This window comes from Protopterus annectens, chromosome 2.part0 (assembly GCF_019279795.1).
Source record: "Protopterus annectens isolate FY-2018-M chromosome 2.part0, PAN1.0, whole genome shotgun sequence".
In the NCBI taxonomy this organism is placed as follows: domain Eukaryota; kingdom Metazoa; phylum Chordata; order Ceratodontiformes; family Protopteridae; genus Protopterus; species Protopterus annectens.
Window position 1 is genome coordinate 628970802 of NC_056728.1, and position 19890 is coordinate 628990691.

General features: G+C 39.5%; 1 protein-coding gene across 1 annotated transcript in view; it reads left to right on the top strand.

Annotated features, from left to right (window-relative positions):
• The window catches only part of LOC122793174 (stimulated by retinoic acid gene 6 protein-like), a 953191-nt gene that overhangs the window by 760462 nt on the left and 172839 nt on the right, over positions 1-19890 (top strand). Inside the window, exon 13 of the mRNA XM_044060994.1 lies at positions 17286-17334. Coding sequence (XP_043916929.1) covers positions 17286-17334 — 49 coding nt within the window. The remainder of the gene's footprint in view (positions 1-17285; positions 17335-19890) is intronic.

A 19890-nucleotide genomic window follows, 5' to 3' on the forward strand; every position in this document is an offset into this window, starting at 1 on the left:
TCTAACTTTAATATCTCCCTATTCAACTGCATATTATCTAGTTTTGACTGGTCCATCCTTAAGCAAATCCCTCTCAATGATGCAGTCAATAAGTTCACTAGCATCTTCCTGAATACCCTAAACTCCTTTGTTCTCTCCAGGAGAATTAGACTAAAATCAAATTATGCTCCCTGGCTTTCTAAGGACACTTGGTATCTTATGCAAAAAAGAGACAATACTTGGAAAGCCTAGGTTAAAACTAAGGAACTTCCCCTACTACAAAATTGCAGAGAATTATGGAACCTTGTTAAGAAATAAGTTAATAAAGACAAAAAGGCCTACTATAGCTCTGCACAACTCATCAGCAAATCCAACCCTCATAAGTTTTGGTCTACACTTAACAAAATTCTCTCTCCAGGCTGTCCTGCCAACCCCTCCCCTAATCCTAATAAATCTCCTCAGGAAACCACAACTCTCCTAAATAAACACTTTATTGAAACAATCCAAAAACTCACACCATCCATTTCTAACACAACTTCCCCTACCCCTCCCAACCCACTCACCAATAACCTTTTCTCCTTCCTTCCTTTTCCCACTTCCTACATTAAATCTCTTCTTCTGAGACTTAAACTTTGCTCTTCCCTCAATGATAATCTACCTCCTACCTTCCTCAAAGTTGCTGCTGAATCTATAGCCTATCCCATATCTATTCTTAACAGATCAATTACTATAGCTACTATCTATCTTCTAAGGAAATCTTTCTTCACTATCCCCCTGCATAAAGGAGGCAACTCAGCTGACCCATTTATCTACCAGCCCATTGCCATCCTATCCTCCCTCTTTAAGATACTTGAAAAATGCATTCACTCACAGCTTCTCAACTACCTCCTCCCAGCGTAACCTTCTCACTTCCACTCAACATGGTTTCCGACCTAATCGCACTACAACTACTGCCCTATTAACCTTCACCTATACTATTGCCGAGGCCCAAGACAACAATCTACTCATATCCTGCCTCTCTCTATATATATATATATATATATATATATATATATATATATATATATTTTTTTTTACATACTGTAAATTGTCTGTAACTGGAGCTTTTCTCCTCGGGTCTCCACTGAAAATGGGCCACAAGTCCATTTGGACCAACCCGGTTAACAAATGTCAATAAATAAATAAATAAAAATAAAATGCATAAATAAATAAGCAGAAAATAGTAATGAAAAGTGATGGTCTTAAACATAAAGAGCAATGATACGTTTTAGAGCCAGGGGATACGTAAAGGGAGAAAGAAGAAGTGATGTAATGTTTGTGTCAGAGGAGAAGTGATGCAATAAGAGCTGTGAGGAGAAAGTAGGAAGTAATGTAAGGATTATTTTAGAGGGGAAGTGATGTTATAGGTTGCATAGAATAAAGCTACAGTTTTGTGGTGTGCTGAGTAAATAGGTTGATGTTTCATATGATTGGTTGTGTGTAGATATAAATACTGATGAATGTAATAATGTAAATTTTATTTTAAACATGTTCATTTTGTCCCTTGTGCCATCATTTCTTAAACCATATATTATTTTGTCTTTCATTAATGAATAGTACAACTCATCATATTCAGTCTTTGGATTTTTTTTTCTTTATATTACCAACACAACCACTTAAAGCTGGTATAAAATACTGCGCTGTTGTAAAGAACTATTGAATAAATGTCAAGTTCTTTCTAGGCTGAAAGTAATTACTGAATTTATCTTTAAGTGCTTCTATTTTATATGTTTACTCTTCAAGAAAAGTAAAAGATGTAGATACCTTCAAGGTTTCTTATAGATTCATTGATTAATAAATATTCTGAGGCTGCAGAGTCATGTGACCATTCATATTTTACTAGTATCCTTCCTCAGGCTGCACCACCTTTCTTTAGGACAGCCACACCAGTCAATTCTGGAGTAATACTGTGGATACCCATCTGGTTATTACCCTCATGTTTAAAGAAAAATAGTAAGTCCCACTACCTACCTTATTACAGCCTAGTGACATCTCCAGACATTTCTGCAGTAACAACCTACGGATGCTTCTAAGTGTTAATTATTGTCTGTTCATATTTGCATTAATAATGACAAAACCATGCTGCACACAATGTATTAGAAAATTTCATCTTAAAGCTTATAGAATGTCAAACACAACTGTATTGATAGTTGATCTCTGTCTAGTGTAGATAAAGGCATATTTAATATTATTTGTATGCTTTTTATTTGTAATAACGTTCATATTTCTGAAAATATATCAACATTGAAGTGACACAGACAAAACGTTTTAGTATCATAAAAAAACTCACAGCTTTATGAAAAAAATGCCACCGGCATTATGTGTGTGTTGCTTGAATGGTTAATGAGATATTGTAAGCTGTTCATACATTACATAATTAATGTTTGCTGTGGTTAATCTGGCTTATAAAATCTATTTTAAGACCTAGAATTTAATGAACGAAACCATTGTAAAGTTTACTTTGTGTTGAATAGTTTGTCATTCACGATTTTCTAGTAACTCTTATGGTTCTAGAGATATGAACATTTGTTTGAACTGTGAGACATTAACTTCATTTTTTAAAGGCTCAGTCCACATCCACTGGGAATCTGAGTAGAAACTCAAAAGAGCTCTATTGGAGGGCATGAGTTAACATGCAAAGGAAGTTTATTCAAGAGATTTGTGAGGTGCTGGGTTAAAAATATTCCCCAGCAACACACAGGAATTTTATCCAGCACTAAGTCATACAGGGATAAAACCTTGAATATGACCCAGGAGAAAAGTTCCATTTAATGGGTTGGCATAATGATTAAGGTATTTACCTCACAGACACAAGGTACAGGGTTTGATTCTCACCTTTGAAATGGAAACTGGCTAGACTTAAAATGGCTCACAAGGGTAACTAGCCTAGTACTTACCTACAAACCTACAGTGGGGCCGCATCAATGGAGAAGACAGACAGGGTGAGAGAGGTGTGAAAGGACAGAGCCTGCTTGACTCTTTCTGCCAGGGGGAGAAAGTGAGAATGCACATTCTTGGTGATACATGCACAAGGCATGATTTCCCCTGATGGAAACTGAAGAAAATGTCTGGAGTACTTTCATGTCTGCTGGGTAAAGCTTGCTTTCCTAGCTTACATCCCTTGCAGAAGTGAATGACAGCCCAGCACTGATGCACACTGCATAACCACTTATATGGGTTGCTAACTGAGCAAACACAGAGAGGCTGTGAAACAGAGAGTAAAAGACATTCCTTCAAGTGGATGATGGCCCCACACCCAATCAACCCAATCATTTTTCCAATGTGTCTTTCGGTTTTTCCCAGTTAGGGGTGGAACTCCGGTCCGCTAATGATTGGCAGTAGACTTTTACATGCTGAGTTGCCGGCCCTGATGCACAACCTTCAATGAAGGTATACCCATTCATGCATATCTCCACACAGAAGACGCTCTAGCTGAGAATAGAACAGGACAACGTCTTACTGTGAGGCGACAATGCTACCGCAGCACCACCACCGCAATACCCAATCATTTTTCCAATTAATGAATTAAATATAGTGATCTCACCAAGGAGGAATGAATGGGTCATTAGGGAGGGACAGCCAGATGATCAGCAAAGTAAATAAAAGCATGCAAGAGTGTTTCACACACTGACACTTTAGACTTTCCAGTTAATATGTCTGCATTGAGGCATAAAATGGATTTTTGGTTTTTAAGCTTTCAGTTACCAGTTAGGCTTCCTTTCCTTCTGGTAAAAAAATTCCAGGGTGTGCAGCTGAAGTACATATCACTGAGAATTAAACTTCAGTAGTTCTTCCTGAAAACAAAATATTTTGTTAGTTGTGTAGATGTTTGCCCTAATCCCCTTCAATAAACACATCACACCAAATTACATTTGACGACCTTTAATAAAGTTCCATAACATAGCTTTGTTCACCAAATTCATTAATTACAACTAGCCATAATATAGTTGATTCTAATCACAGCATAACATCCTTGTAATGTTAATCAGGGCAGCGTACCTTCTCACCCTGCTCAGTAAGCAGCGTCCATACTTCTGCTTGCTTACTTTACTTATGAAGCAGCGTCCCATCTCACTTCATGCACCATTCATTGAATTACCTTCCACCAAATAAGCAGCATCCTTACCTCAGCTTGCTTATCTATTCAGCAAGCTGCTCATTTTCCTTTCCCCAGCTCCTTGAAATGAATACCCAGACACCAGAAGGGGAACAGAAGAGGGCAAGCCTGTTCCTCTTCTCCAAATGTAGAGAAAATACAATGCACTGAGGTAACACAAAATAATGTTTTAATAAAACAAACAAGAAACAAATTGGTAAGCGCTTTCACAACTTTCGTTGCTTCATCAGACACAACTAAAGTACAACTCAATGCTTAAATAGATACAAATAAAAGCAATTAACATATCAATTATAGTTAATGAGTGATGTCATACTTTAGGTTAGCAGCCACAATGCATTTAACAATATTTTATATAGTAAAAAAAGCCGTTTTCTTCCTGTCCCTCTTCTCCGCCTACCCCGACTGATAAAATAACCCCAATTCCCCCAACCTACCAACGAAAAGGGGAGGGTGGGTAGGTAGCAAGTTCATGCCAAAATGTGATTGCTTACCCATCTACACTTGTCTAAACCTCTTAAGCCCCTCCCCATCCTTATCTCATTTCCTCCCAACCATCCCTGCCTCCACTTAACCCTTTCACCTCCCCAACCCACTTAACTCCCACTAATATCAATCTAACCCCTCATGAAGATGTCCCGGGACAATTTGATTTGTTGCCAAACTTAATTTGTCCCCTTCAATAAACACATCACACCAAATGACATTTGATAACCTTTATTAAACTTCCATAACATAGCTTTGTTCACCAAATTCATTAATTACAACTAACCATAATATAGTTGATTCTAAACACAGCATAACATCCTTGTAATATTAATCAGGGCAGCGTACCTACTCACCCTGCCCCAATAAGCCGCATCCATACATCTGCTCGCTTACTTTACTTATGAAGCAGCATCCATGTAATGTTAATCAGGGCAGCGTACCTACTCACCCTGCTCAGTAAACAGGGTCCATACCTCTGCTCACTTACTTTACATATGAAGCAGCGTCCCATCTCACTTCATACACCATTCATTGAATTACCTTCCACCAAATAAGCAGCACCCTTAACTCAGCTTGCTTATCTATTCAGTAAACTTCCTCCAGTTGCTCATTTTCCTTTCCCCAGCTCCTTGAAATGAACATCCATACACCAGAGTGGGAACAGAAGAGGGCAAGCCTGTCCCTCTTCTCTGTCAACCAACCTAACCAGGTTTTCCCCCCTCCCTTCTACCCAAAATTGTTCAATCAACTACCTCCCATAAAGGGAAGGGTGAAGCCACACATCATTCAGTGTACCCATCATCTATAAAGCACCTTAGAATCCTGTCATAAACCCACCTTGAGATACCATCACCAAAACACGCCCTAATGAAACTAAATAAAGTAGGATTACCCGTGACTCCACTGTACCACCGGAACATCCACTCCAAGAAAATACATACCCTTTTAGACCACTTCCATCAAAGCACTAATCATGGCTCAACCTGAACGGAATGACAACCTATAGCCACAACAAAAGCCAAAGACTATAACCCCTTGAACTCAAGTCGACACCAAGTCAAAGAAAACTGGTACAAGTCTCAAACCCAGGATCCTGTCAGCTGTAGCATATTACCTTAGCCCACCAAACTACCCAGTTCTGGATGTGCAGTAACCCAATTACTGTAGAGAATAGTCTAACTGCAAAACTTTAATGACCTAACACTAAGTGTCAGAAAACCAGCACCCCTTGACCTAGTTCCTGAAAACTCGCCTATGCCCAGCAATGAAGTAGTCTACATGCCCAATCATAAACATCCCCAATTCACTCATTACCAAATGACAATCCAGACTAGAACACCAAGCCACCCCACTCAGAACCTCAACCCCCTCCCCACTCACTTCTTCCTAGCAACCGTCCGAGCTAGAACAGTCAAACTACTAATCATCCTTAACCACTGCTTGTCCCTGGCCTTTGCCCTCGAAGGCTCTCGTCCCTTATGTAACCTATACCTCTAGTAAGGAATTAAGACCTGACCTACATCAGCCATATCCTGCAACCAAACTTCCTTTAAACCTTCTTGCTCCCATGTAAACAATGCACCCAGTTTTTAAAATTACCCCAAGACAGCCACCTACTTACCATACTTCCTAAAACCCTACTTACAAAATTCACCCAAACCACAAGTGAGATGATCCTTGTGCTATTCTGTAAAACCTTAACCTGGTATGTGACATTAACACTACCTACTCAAGGGACAAATTTGTCACCCCAAAGATACCACGCATTAGGAACAAACTCTGGCATCCTGTCAAACACTTCATTGGCCCTTCCTCCAACTACAGTTTTCAACTGGATGAGTAACTATAATCACCCCAAGGTTCTAAGCTCCTGAAAGCAAGGGTTGAACTCCGCTGGCTTGCAAGAGCCATAAGGCTTTAGCCTAATAAGTTCCTGTGCTCCTGTGAATGTTGTGACTCTACTCCTCCTGTGGGATCCCCACACTCTCCATAAACCGTCCCCAACAGTTTTACCCTGGCCCCCCCACCTACCTCTTCCTTACTTGCTCCCATACCAACGCAATGCTCAGCTCTCACTCTACTTGAACACAGTGCCCTAACATGCCTTAATAAGATGATTCCTCAGACCCTCATTGTGCCCCATTCCTGTGGCAAGAACATCCTTCCTATCAAAAAGCATCACCTTTGAGATCCCCTTTTCAGGCCACTGCATGATGCCTTCTGCACTTCAGCAATCTGCACAGAAAAGAAAAACAATAAATTCTATGTGCACACTTACCAAGAATTACTTAACATGGAGGCACTGACAAGAACCCGTCACCCCCATCAAGCGTTTACCAAAACTCTGTACCAAAGTATGGGACCAGCCCCCCGCCTTTATTTTATTTAGTTATTTTTTTGTAAATGTTATTAATCATATCCCCTTGGACAAGAGTGATAGGTGCTACCCGCAGAAATAAGAGCCAAACTTGTCTAGCTTGTAATCACCCCAGAGCCAGTAGTCTAATAACTTCCTATGATCCTAAGATTTCTGTGACTCCACTTCACCTACCTGAACCCCATCCACAGTGATGTGCCTTAATGAGCACTAAATAAAATAAATTACCTGTAACCTCATTAAGCCCACTGCAGGAACCCAAACTCTTACCTATGGCCAAATGGTTGTTGGTCCCTTTAATATTGAATTCAAATGCCCAAAAGCAGGGACAACTTTCCAACACTGATCTAACATACTGAAACAGTTAGTAAAACAGATTGTACAACCAATTAGTCTTGAAATCAAAAACTCAAATGCCTGTCCTTCTCTGGCTAGCAATGTAAATCCTCTACCAAAACTCATCTTTGAAATCCACTTACTTCAGACAGTAACTGTTGCCCACTTGAGCTCCCCATGTGTAACCCCCTTTGGGCCCCCTTACTCTTTAACCACTTTAAAAAAGGACCAGAAAACCTCTAAAAGAAAAGGGAAAAAAAAAATTTCCCTAAAAAAAAAAATTCCATTATAACCTTTCCAAAATTTTTTCAGGAAAAATTAAAAAAAAAAAGAAAATAAAACATCAAAGACATCCCCAAAAAACATTTTCAAAACGATTTCCAAACCCAAAATTAACCCCAAAAAAAAATTATGACAAAACCCATAACAACAATTCTAATAATTAAAAAAACCAAGTAAAAGTTTCAGATTTTAATTAAATACTGATGAATGTAATAATGTAAATTTTATTTTAAACATGTTCATTTTGTCCCTTGTGCCATCATTTCTTAAACCATATATTATTTTGTCTTTCATTAATGAATAGTACAACTCATCATATTCAGTCTTTGGATTTTTTTTTCTTTATATTACCAACACAACCACTTAAAGCTGGTATAAAATACTGCTGTTGTAAAGAACTATTGAATAAATGTCAAGTTCTTTCTAGGCTGAAAGTAATTACTGAATTTATCTTTAAGTGCTTCTATTTTATATGTTTACTCTTCAAGAAAAGTAAAAGATGTAGATACCTTCAAGGTTTCTTATAGATTCATTGATTAATAAATATTCTGAGGCTGCAGAGTCATGTGACCATTCATATTTTACTAGTATCCTTCCTCAGGCTGCACCACCTTTCTTTAGGACAGCCACACCAGTCAATTCTGGAGTAATACTGTGGATACCCATCTGGTTATTACCCTCATGTTTAAAGAAAAATAGTAAGTCCCACTACCTACCTTATTACAGCCTAGTGACATCTCCAGACATTTCTGCAGTAACAACCTACGGATGCTTTTAAGTGTTAATTATTGTCTGTTCATATTTGCATTAATAATGACAAAACCATGCTGCACACAATGTATTAGAAAATTTAATCTTAAAGCTTATAGAATGTCAAACACAACTGTATTGATAGTTGATCTCTGTCTATTGTAGATAAAGGCATATTTAATATTATTTGTATGCTTTTTATTTGTAATAATGTTCATATTTCTGAAAATATATCAACATTGAAGTGACAAAGACAAAACGTTTTAGTATCATAAAAAAACTCACAGCTTTATGAAAAAAATGCCACCGGCATTATGTGTGTTGCTTGAATGGTTAATGAGATATTGTAAGCTGTTCATACATTACATAATTAATGTTTGCTGTGGTTAATCTGGCTTATAAAATCTATTTTAAGACCTAGAATTTAATGAACAAAACCATTGTAAAGTTTACTTTGTGTTGAATAGTTTGTCATTCACGATTTTCTAGTAACTCTTATGGTTCTAGAGATATGAACATTTGTTTGAACTGTGAGACATTAACTTCATTTTTTAAAGGTTCAGTCCACATCCACTGGGAATCTGAGTAGAAACTCAAAAGAGCTCTATTGGAGGGCATGAGTTAACATGCAAAGGAAGTTTATTCAAGAGATTTGTGAGGTGCTGGGTTAAAAATATTCCCCAGCAACACACAGGAATTTTATCCAGCACTAAGTCATGCAGGGATAAAACCTTGAATATGACCCAGGTGAAAAGTTCCATTTAATGGGTTGGCATAATGATTAAGGTATTTACCTCACAGACACAAGGTACAGGGTTTGATTCTCACCTTTGAAATGGAAACTGGCTAGACTTAAAATGGCTCACAAGGGTAACTAGCCTAGTACTTACCTACAAACCTACAGTGGGGCCACATCAATGGAGAAGACAGACAGGGTGAGAGAGGTGTGAAAGGGCAGAGCCTGCTTGACTCTTTCTACCAGGGGGAGAAAGTGAGAATGCACATTCTTGGTGATACATGCACAAGGCATGATTTCCCCTGATGGAAACTAAAGAAAATGTCTGGAGCACTTTCATGTCTGCTGGGTAAAGCTTGCTTTCCTAGCTTACATCCCTTGCAGAAGTGAATGACAGCCCAGCACTGATGCACACTGCATAACCACTTATATGGGTTGCTAACTGAGCAAACACAGAGAGGCTGTGAAACAGAGAGTAAAAGACATTCCTTCAAGTGGATGATGGCCCCACACCCAATCAACCCAATCATTTTTCCAATGTGTCTTTCAGTTTTTCCCGGTTAGGGGTCACCACATTGGAACTCCAGTCCACTAATGATTGGCAGTAGACTTTTACGTGCCAAGTTGCCGGCCCTGATGCACAACCTTCAATGAAGATACGCCCATTCATGCATATCTCCACACAGAAGACGCTCTAGCTGAGAATAGAACAGGACAACGTCTTACTGTGAGGCGACAACGCTACCACAGCACCACCACCGCAGTACCCAATCATTTTTCCAATTAATGAATTAAATATAGTGATCTCACCAAGGAGGAATGAATGGGCCATTAGGGAGGGACAGCCAGATGATCAGCAAAGTAAATAAAAGCATGCAAGAGTGTTTCACACACTGACACTTTAGACTTTCCAGTTAATATGTCTGCATTGATGCATAAAATGGATTTTTGTTTTTTAAGCTTTCAGTTACCAGTTAGGCTTCCTTTCCTTCTGGTAAAAAAATTCCAGGGTGTGCAGCTGAAGTACATTTCACTGAGAATTAAACTTCAGTAGTTCTTCCTGAAAACAAAATATTTTGTTAGTTGTGTACATGTTTGCCCCAATCCCCTTCAATAAACACATCACACCAAATTACATTTGACGACCTTTAATAAAGTTCCATAACATAGCTTTGTTCACCAAATTCATTCATTACAACTAGCCATAATATAGTTGATTCTAATCACAGCATAACATCTTTGTAATGTTAATCAGGGCAGCGTACCTACTCACCCTGCTCAGTAAGCAGCATCCATACCTCTGCTTGCTTACTTTACTTATGAAGCAGCGTCCCATCTCACTTCATGCACCATTCATTGAATTACCTTCCACCAAATAAGCAGCATCCTTACCTCAGCTTGCTTATCTATTCAGCAAGCTACTCATTTTCCTTTCCCCAGCTCCTTGAAATGAATACCCAGACACCAGAAGGGGAACAGAAGAGGGCAAGCCTGTTCCTCTTCTCCAAATGTGGAGAAAATACAATGCACTGAGGTAACACAAAATAACGTTTTAATAAAACAAACAAGAAACAAATTGGTAAGCGCTTTCACAACTTTCGTTAGTTCATCAGACACAACTAAAGTACAACTCAATGCTTAAATAGATACAAATAAAAGCAATTAACATATCAATTATAGTTAATGAGTGATGTCATACTTTAGGTTAGCAGCCACAATGCATTTAACAATATTTTATATAGTAAAAAAAGCCGTTTTCTTCCTGTCCCTCTTCTCCGCCTACCCCGACTGATAAAATAACCCCAATTCCCCCAACCCACCAACGAAAAGGGGAGGGTGGGTAGGTAGCAAGTTCATGCCAAAATGTGATTGCTTACCCATCTACACTTGTCTAAACCTCTTAAGCCCCTCCCCATCCTTATCTCATTTCCTCCCAACCATCCCTGCCTCCACTTAACCCTTTCACCTCCCCAACCCACTTAACTCCCACTTATCTCAATCTAACCCTTCATGAAGATGTCCCAGGGCAACTTGGTTTGTTGCCAAACTTCATTTATCATCAGTTCTGACAGATATTTCTCCACTTTCTGACATCACAGTATGCTAGAGGGTAACTTTACTAAATAATAACTGAGGCAACAATGTGGTGTAACTTCCATGAGATCTATACTTTTACTGATTTCACTACTAGCAGTGGTGCATCACATGACTTACTAATCATTGTACATAATTCAGTAGCATTAAAGCTATATACCCATATGTAACAACAGCCCCTCTCATTTTACAACTGTTGCAGAAATGTTTGCATGCATCCTGTCATGTTATACCACCTGGCCCCATATACTATGTAATGAAACATTCAAAATATCACCAATTATTATTATTATTATTATTAACTGGTTATTTTTATCTTTTTTTTACTTCTATCTTATTTTTACTTATTATTATCACCAGTTACAATAGACAGTATTGCGACTACCAGACCAATGTATATTTGTTTTTTGTGCAGATCTCTCTCTACATTTATACAATGAAAACTATAACATGCTTATGTATCAGGGATGGTAATAATCTTTAACTGAATATTTCTGAATTAAATTGAATAAAAGTCAGTACCTGAACAATATGAAGTATGGTATATGTGTCTGTTATTAATTTTATTTTTTTATTTATTTATTTTTATTTTATATTTGTTTACCGGGAAAGTCAGAATGGACAAATAGTCCATTTTCAGTGGACACCCAGGGAGAAAAGCTCCACAAATACTACAGATAAATCAAGAATATATTTCTATGAACAAGAATATATTACAATCAGAATTAGGGGAAGATAAGCTCCTCTTAAAACAATATTAGTTCTTGTGACCAAGGAGATAAAAGTTATAACAACTGGCACTAGTTAAAACTATTGACCCAGGTTAATTTAAAAGAAGGTGTGTGATCCTAAGGCATGGATTTCCTCATATACGATAAAATCTGTTAGTGTCATCCCAGATGAAAGTGCCTTTAAAAAAATAATACAGTGCAATATTGGCAGAATCTCAACATGGTTTAAAAGCCTTCATTTGTGCTTGTTTCCTGCCTTTCCTGTAACTAGTCTAGTCCAGATATAGATTTGCTGTATCCAGGACTGTTTGTAAGCTTCTAAGCCCCCCCAAGCCTTTATGTATTGAAGGGAAGCCTTCTAGCTTATCAGTGGAAGTGGTAAGCAGTAGGTAGCCTATCTACCACAAGGGTTTCTGGCCCAGGAATTGTAGCTTATTGGCTGTTTGGGCAGATTTTTTCATCTCTTTCAACTTTCATGTTTAAAAGCCTGCATCTGCACTTGTTTCCCACCTTTCCTGTAACTAGTCTAGTCCAGATACAGATTTGCTGTATCCAGGACTGTTTGTAAACTTCTGAGCAGTGCAGTGCCAAAGTCTGCTCTTCAATTTTTCCCTTAGATCTGCTAGTTCTCTCCTCTCCCACACTTTTGCTAGCTTATTAGTTTAGCACTTTACCAGACTTCTTGTAGCAATTATTGTAAGACACAAAAGTGCTACCAGCACTGAATGTTCTACAAGGAAACAGCTCCAGTACTTATTAATGCCCAACCCTCCAGGCATGTCTAAAGGTCAGTTCTCTGTGCTTTCTCCTATTATCCTGGTGAACCTGGGCATCCTGAGGCAATGTAGCAACTGCCTTATGTACGCTGACAACCCTTTCCTCTTACCTCCCAACACTCAAACTTGTGAGAGATGAACTTATGTATCCAAATTGGAAGCCACATACTCTCCAGCCAAGACCAGAACAGCTACTCAAGAAGAGAAGGTCAACACTTGCACCACACCATGTGGAATACATAGCCCTCCAAAACACACACCAGCATTGCCTTCACATAAAAACACAAACCACATGCCCACCTTTGTGAAGGCTCTCAATAAGCAGAGACCTCCAAGGCAGAAACGCAGTTGACCACAACAACACAACACTAATCACGAGACACATAACTCTCCTAAACAGTGTGCCACTTAACGAAAGCCCCTAAGGCAAAACAGCATGCCCAGCACACTAGTCATAGATGGCTCGATAGTGAGGCACACTGATGCCCCACTCGATAGGTTGAATAAGGAGAAAGTAACAGTCAGCTGTCTGTCAGGTGCCAGGATCCACCACATAACGCATGCACTCAGGTCCCTCAACAACAGGTACAAATGTGACTCTGTCATTGCACATGTGGGTGTGAATGACCTAAGGCATACCTCCCTGGACTACATGAAAAGAGACATGGAGGAGCTCCCGGATTATGTAGCCCAGGCGGGTATGATCCTAGACCTGAGCAGCATCCTACCATCACCCAGAATGCTACCACAGTACAAGCAGAAAATGATTGATTTCAACAATTGGCTAAGTTTCTGGTGTCATTCTAAGGGAATCCAGTATCTGTCTGCCTTGGATGGCATGACTGACAGACCTCGATGCTTTGCCAGAGATGGCCTGCATCTGCCACCCCTGGGCTTCCGGCTACTGGCCAAGGGTCTTGCCACCCTATAGTGCCTTTTTTAGGTGGTGTTCCAAAGACCAAATTACCACTGTAACAGCTACAAACAAATGCAATATGAGGGTCATGCTGCTCAATGCTAGAAGTCTAAATCTCAAAATGCACACTCGCTCGAAGCACTCCTTAAAATGGAGAACATCAACATTTGTGCTGTAACAGAGACCTAGTTCAAGGCAGCAGAAATCACCCCTGCACTACCAGGCTATAACTCATTCCACACTTTTGGCCCCAGAACTTGGACCGAAGCTCCAAAGGCGGTGGTGTTTCCATATTCATAAAGGATGCGCACACCTTTAGACTGGTAGCCCAACATAACACATTTGAGATACTTCAGGTGCAGTTAACACTGGGTAAGATACAGATTCAGGTCATAGCCTGCTGTAGGTCCCCAACCATGTCCCAAGACTCACACTCCACATTTCTAAGCACCCTGGAGAATATTAGGGTCCAACCTAACACTCTCATAATGGGCAACTTCAACTACCCTCCATTAACTGGGAAAACTACTTATGGTCCAGTACATTTGCCCAACATTTCCTGGAATTCATTAATGCCAATGCCCTGGACCAGCTCATTCTTACCCCCACTAGAGGTAGCAACATCCTTGACCTGGTCATTACTAACATGGGCAACCATTGCTCTACACCACTAATCAACTCCTCCCTGGTTAGATCCGACCACAAACTAATCTTGGAAATCCACATCCCTCCCACCCCTCCACCCCCAATCCACATCCTTCCCACCCCCCCACCCCCTGCAAAGGTAACCACCATGAAAAACTTCTCCAAAGCTAACTTTGGGCTCCTAAGAACAGAGGTGGCTAACTTCACGGCACCCATGCAAATGGAGAATAGTTGCATGACTGCCAAATCATACACCAATGCACTGTACAAACACGTACTCAAATGCATGGATCTTACCATACCCAGTAGAACCAAGACATTCTCCTCCAAAAAAAGGAAGTCAATCTGGTAGTACCCTGCCATAAATAAACTCTACAACAGAAGGAGGAAATGCATGCGGAATAAGGTAAAGCCCCAAAACTGGAAAAACTCTCCTTATCAGCCTCAACAAAAAGTTGAGATCCCTCATCAAATCCTCTAAAGCTAGCTATGAAAACAGTATTGCAGCAGATAGTAAAGACAACCACAAGGTCTTCTATAGTTATGTAAGGAATCTCAATGGCAATACCCAGATTTGCTCTGAGCTGCTGCACAATGGTACCTCCTATACCAAGCCAACAGATATTGCCAATATTCTGGCCGACAGATTCAGTGCCAACTTTACTCCTCTCTCCCCCCAAAGGACCAATCACAATACCAGTAGATTGCTAGGCACCCAGTATTACTGCTGCACAGGTTGAAACAGCACTGTCCGAGGCCAAGAATACAGCTTCTATGGGACCTGACAATATCCCTGGCTGTGTTCTACATGAACTATAGAGTGAACTGGCACCTCACCTTTGTGCCCTGTTCAATCACAGCCACACCTCAGCCTTTGACCCTACCAAATAGCACACTGCTACATTCATCCCTCTCCACAAAGGAGGAGCGACTACAGACCCTGGGAACTATTGCCCCATTAGCCTGACAAGTCTAATAATCAAAGCTGTGGAACATCATGGACCTAGTAAACAAGGATATAGGGAATCTCCAAACTCTGGATCCTACACAGTTTGGTTTTGTGAAGGGTAGATCATGCCTGTTCACCTTGGTCGACTTCTTTGAGTCAGTCACCAGAGCTGTGGATGAAGACAAGGTGGTTCATACAGCCTACCTTGATCTGGCCAAGGCCTTTGATACCATTCCCCACTCAGAAATCATAGAAAAACTCACTAAGCTAGGTATCAACCCCTATATCACTAGATGGGTTGCAAACTGGCTCACAGATAGAACCCACAGTGTGAAAGTAGCTGACTTCGGGTCAGACTCCAGACCAGTCATGAGTGGAGTCCCACAGAGTTCAGTCCTGGGTCTTCTCCTGTTTGATACCTACTTCTCTGAAGTCCAGGCCAACACAAAGGGACTCTGGCTGACAACGTTCGCAGACGATTGCAAGTTGGGAGCTATTATTAACTCCCCAAGTAATGTTGACATCCTACAGAAAGGCCTCACTGAGACCAAGGACTGATGTCAGAACCATGGCCTTAAGCTCAATGCCAAAAAAAGTGTCGTCACCCCCTTGGGGAAAACCCAGTTGCCTTGAATTACAACATCAATGGTAGTCCACTGAACACACAAGGTGATATAAGAGATCTGGGAACACAGGTTGACAGCAACCTCTCTTTTGACCATCACATTGCAACTGTGGTCAGAAAGTCCTTCTATGTGGCACATCCCATTACTAAGGGTTTTGCATCTTACTTAGAGGCGATCTCTGCATGACTTACAAAACCATGTCTGACCCAGCTCTATTAGAAATGCTACATTGAAAGAAATCCCAATCCCTCCGCACCACACATTCCAGAGACCTCAACCTCATTACCACAATCAAAAGAACATGCTGGAGGGACAGATTCATAACCCAGAGACTGCCCATGCTCTGGAATAGACTTCCCATACATGTCAAGCAGAGCACTGGCCGTCTTCAAGAGAAATCTTAATGAATGGATGAGAAATAGAAAATTCATTCCGGGGATCACTCCAGTGGCTCTACTCGACAGAGGCACTGGGAACTAAGGTTGGGTGGCATGATCCCAGGATAATCCTATGGGCTAGGCTTGTAAAGGCTCCAGGGCCATTAGCCTAGTACACACACCTATGAACATATGAACCTATATATGATGTAGTGGGTAATTTTTACTTAAAAGAGAAGTTTTGCTATTTTCTCTGGATGCCTTAAAAATTAAGGATAGTCACTTTTTTTTGCTTAGGCTAACATAATAGCACTAGCTGTAAGATCAAATTTAATTAGATGTATAATTTGTCAATGTTGTCAATGTGCCTGATAGCTAATTATACTGGAAGAGAAGTCTACACAGAGGCTCACTATCAAATAAGCTGCATCTAACTCCTAGAGAAGCCACACAAGCAGCCATTACTATCCTCCAGAGATTTCAAGGCAGAGGGGAAATGGAAGTAGGTTGCCAGGCCTATACAGAATTTAATTCTAGAGACAATGGTAATGTGTAGATTGTGCTGTACTTTAGGATCATTTTTGTGAAATAGCTCACATGAATCAACCTATGAGGCATAAAAAAGTCCTCACTTATATAAGAGGTTTGTTGTTCCACATAACACATAATTGAAAGTTTGTAACTTTGTCCTAAATTATTAATTTGATTTTGAATACTGCAATATAAGTTAACGTTTCATATCAATTTAAAGGCACCAGCTGTTATTGAGACACAGTCATATGCCAGATGGAATTATTTGCTTGAGACAGGTAATAAACTGCATTTTGCTGCAATAGTCAAGAAAAAAAAACATAAAATTATTTCAGGATTTGGATGTATTCTCTGGCAGATGCCAGGATCTTGGACCACTGGTTAAGGGGTAAACATTTTTAAGTTGAGGTGCTTTAGCTAGAATGTTGCAGTACAGTGAATACCCATTCAAGTCAGTCTGCAGGTTTATTCAAGCAAATTGGATGAATGTCATGAAGTAATAAATGTTTTGCATTTTCCTTGTCTTTCTTCTTAGGCTGCCATAGCAAGATACTCTGGCTGGCAGATTGCATACATTATGTGGGGTACGTATGAAACATTTTAGTTATCCTCTGCAAGTTTCAGTAAAGAGCAAGCCATTTTTATGATTAAAGCAAACAAAAGAAAGGAATTAATGTGCCTGGAATACCACTGGGACAAGAAATATATATATTTTGTATACGATTCATTTTAACTATTGCACCTTATGTTTTTAATAAACAAAGAGTTGAACAGAATATTGTATGAAATGAAGACTGCTGCCTTTACTTGAATCTTTAGAGAGAATGGAGATTCTATGACAGCTGCAATAGCATTCATAAAAGGAAAATGGTGTAATATGTTTCCATTTGTGCATACGAACATTATTCTTATTATATTGTTATTGTTGTTATTGATATATTTTTCTCTGCAGTATTTCAACATGAACTGTATAGCGGAAAAGCAAATGTTTCCTCCTGTGCACCTGTGTCAAAGCATATAGTGTGTGTGTGTGTGTGTGTGTGTGTGTGTGTGTGTGTGTGTGTGTGTGTGTGTGTGTGTGTGTGTGTGTGTGTGTGTGCGTGTATGTCTGTATCTGCATGCACATGTATGCGTACACATTGTGTGTGTTTATGCATGTGTGCATGTGTCTGTATACATATACTCTTTGTGTGTGTGTGTGTGTGTGTGTGTGTGTGTGTGTGTGTGTGTGTGTGTGTGTGTGTGTGTGTGTATGTATCTGCATGCACATGTATTGTGTGTATATGCATGTGTGCATGTGTCTGTGTGTGTGTGTGTGTGTGTGTGTGTGTGTGTGTGTGTGTGTGTGTGTGTGTGTGTGTGTGTGTATGTGTCTGCCTGTCTGGCTGGCTGTATGTAGATATAGATATATTCAGTGGCAAAGTGAAGCACAAGATCTTGTAAGAGTTCTTGGAGACATATAACTGAACATGTGCTAATTGATAGTTAAAAGTCATTTAGAATGACTGAAAGAGGCTTTCTGGTTGCCTCTGGGTGTTGTAGGGCAATGAAATATTTAGAGAGAACTGACAAAGCATACTTTAGTGGCCTTTTGTGAGACTGAGAATTTCAGTGAGTCAAGACATGTTTCTCAAACACAACCTGTCAGGTGAACGCTTGTATGTTTCAGAACAGACTGATTAAAAAAAACAAGCTATTTTATTTATTTATTTATTTATTTATTTAATTTATTTATTTGCGTATTGGTTACTAGACAGAAAGAGAACTGCATTGTATTCTGTAGCTCTGAGATTTATTAACAAGAAAGGATCTACAAGTAAATGTACATATTTTCAAGGAAAATTTTAATATTTTATGTACTGTTGCAAGGGAAAGTAGATGACTGTTTCATGCGTAAGAATCTTGTTAATCCAAGAAGTACAAAGGCTTTGATTTGAAAGAAACCCACTTAAATTCAGAATTCTTAAGAATGTGAATCTTTATTTTCACTTTATGCATCCTGTGGAAATATGTGAAGGCTGCCAGCCTGGCTAGATAGAATTTTGTAGATAATTCTGTCATTTGAAATATTAATGTAAGCCACGGGCTTGTTCTCTTAAATGGAAGAAAATGGTGTTAAATGTTAACATTAAAAATGCAACAACAGTCCACTCTGCTGGAAGAAAGCTGATAAATCAAGCCTTGTATGACTGTTTGATCTCAGGCCGTGATGTCTGGACCAGCAGATTCTTTCTATTGTTTTGAGACCAGATTTAATTGCTAGATTTTACATATATAATGTCTTTAATTACTGTGGTTTCCTGACCAGGTGCAAGATCAAAGCTATGTTAAACTCTGAGTTCCTGTTAGCCTGGGAAACCAGAGAAGAATGATATAATCTAAAATGAGTCAGCAGTGATGTATTATCAATTTAAAAGACTGTCTCAGAGACAGACAGAGAGCATTTTGGATTTTGTCTAAAGCTGACAACAAGTCACAAGTACTCTGCTTTGCTCTATGTGTAAGTTTATTTTGAACTGTGATTGCTCTTAGATATAGATAGAAAATAGTAAATTTAGTCTAGCTGTTTTTCTGTATTGATGTCAGAACTATTCTACTGTATTATTTTAAGCATTTTTCTGTGATCTCTGAACTCTTGACTAGCACTGTGTAGTAAGAAGTATTGTCTTGTGTTTTTATTATTTATTATTAAACATTTTTAAACCTTTCAACTGTGGCTGCTTTGTGTAGAGATAATTTAAGCTCTAGCATACATTGCATGTATATAGTGATACTGGCCAAGCCACTCCAATAGCTTTAGCCCTGGGTCACACTTACTATTTAGATAATAATATTGCACAGTAATATTTGGACACCGTTTGGTAAGGGCCTTATTAGTAGCTGATATTAGTGGTTGGTGGCAGTGATTTCTACCTTATAGCCTGGCAGAGAAGGGGGCATAGCTGGAGAACCTGTGCCAGCCTTCCCCAGGAGTGTATGTGTGTTTGTATATAACTCATATCTCTAAGTGTGTGTGTGTCAGCTACTTGGGCTGGGACACGAAGCACTGGTTGGACAGAGAGGGTGCTGGAGGTTTTAGCTTGACCACTATCCTGAGACCTGTACCCTATAACTGTGCCAGTGGGGAGTCTTATTGGGGA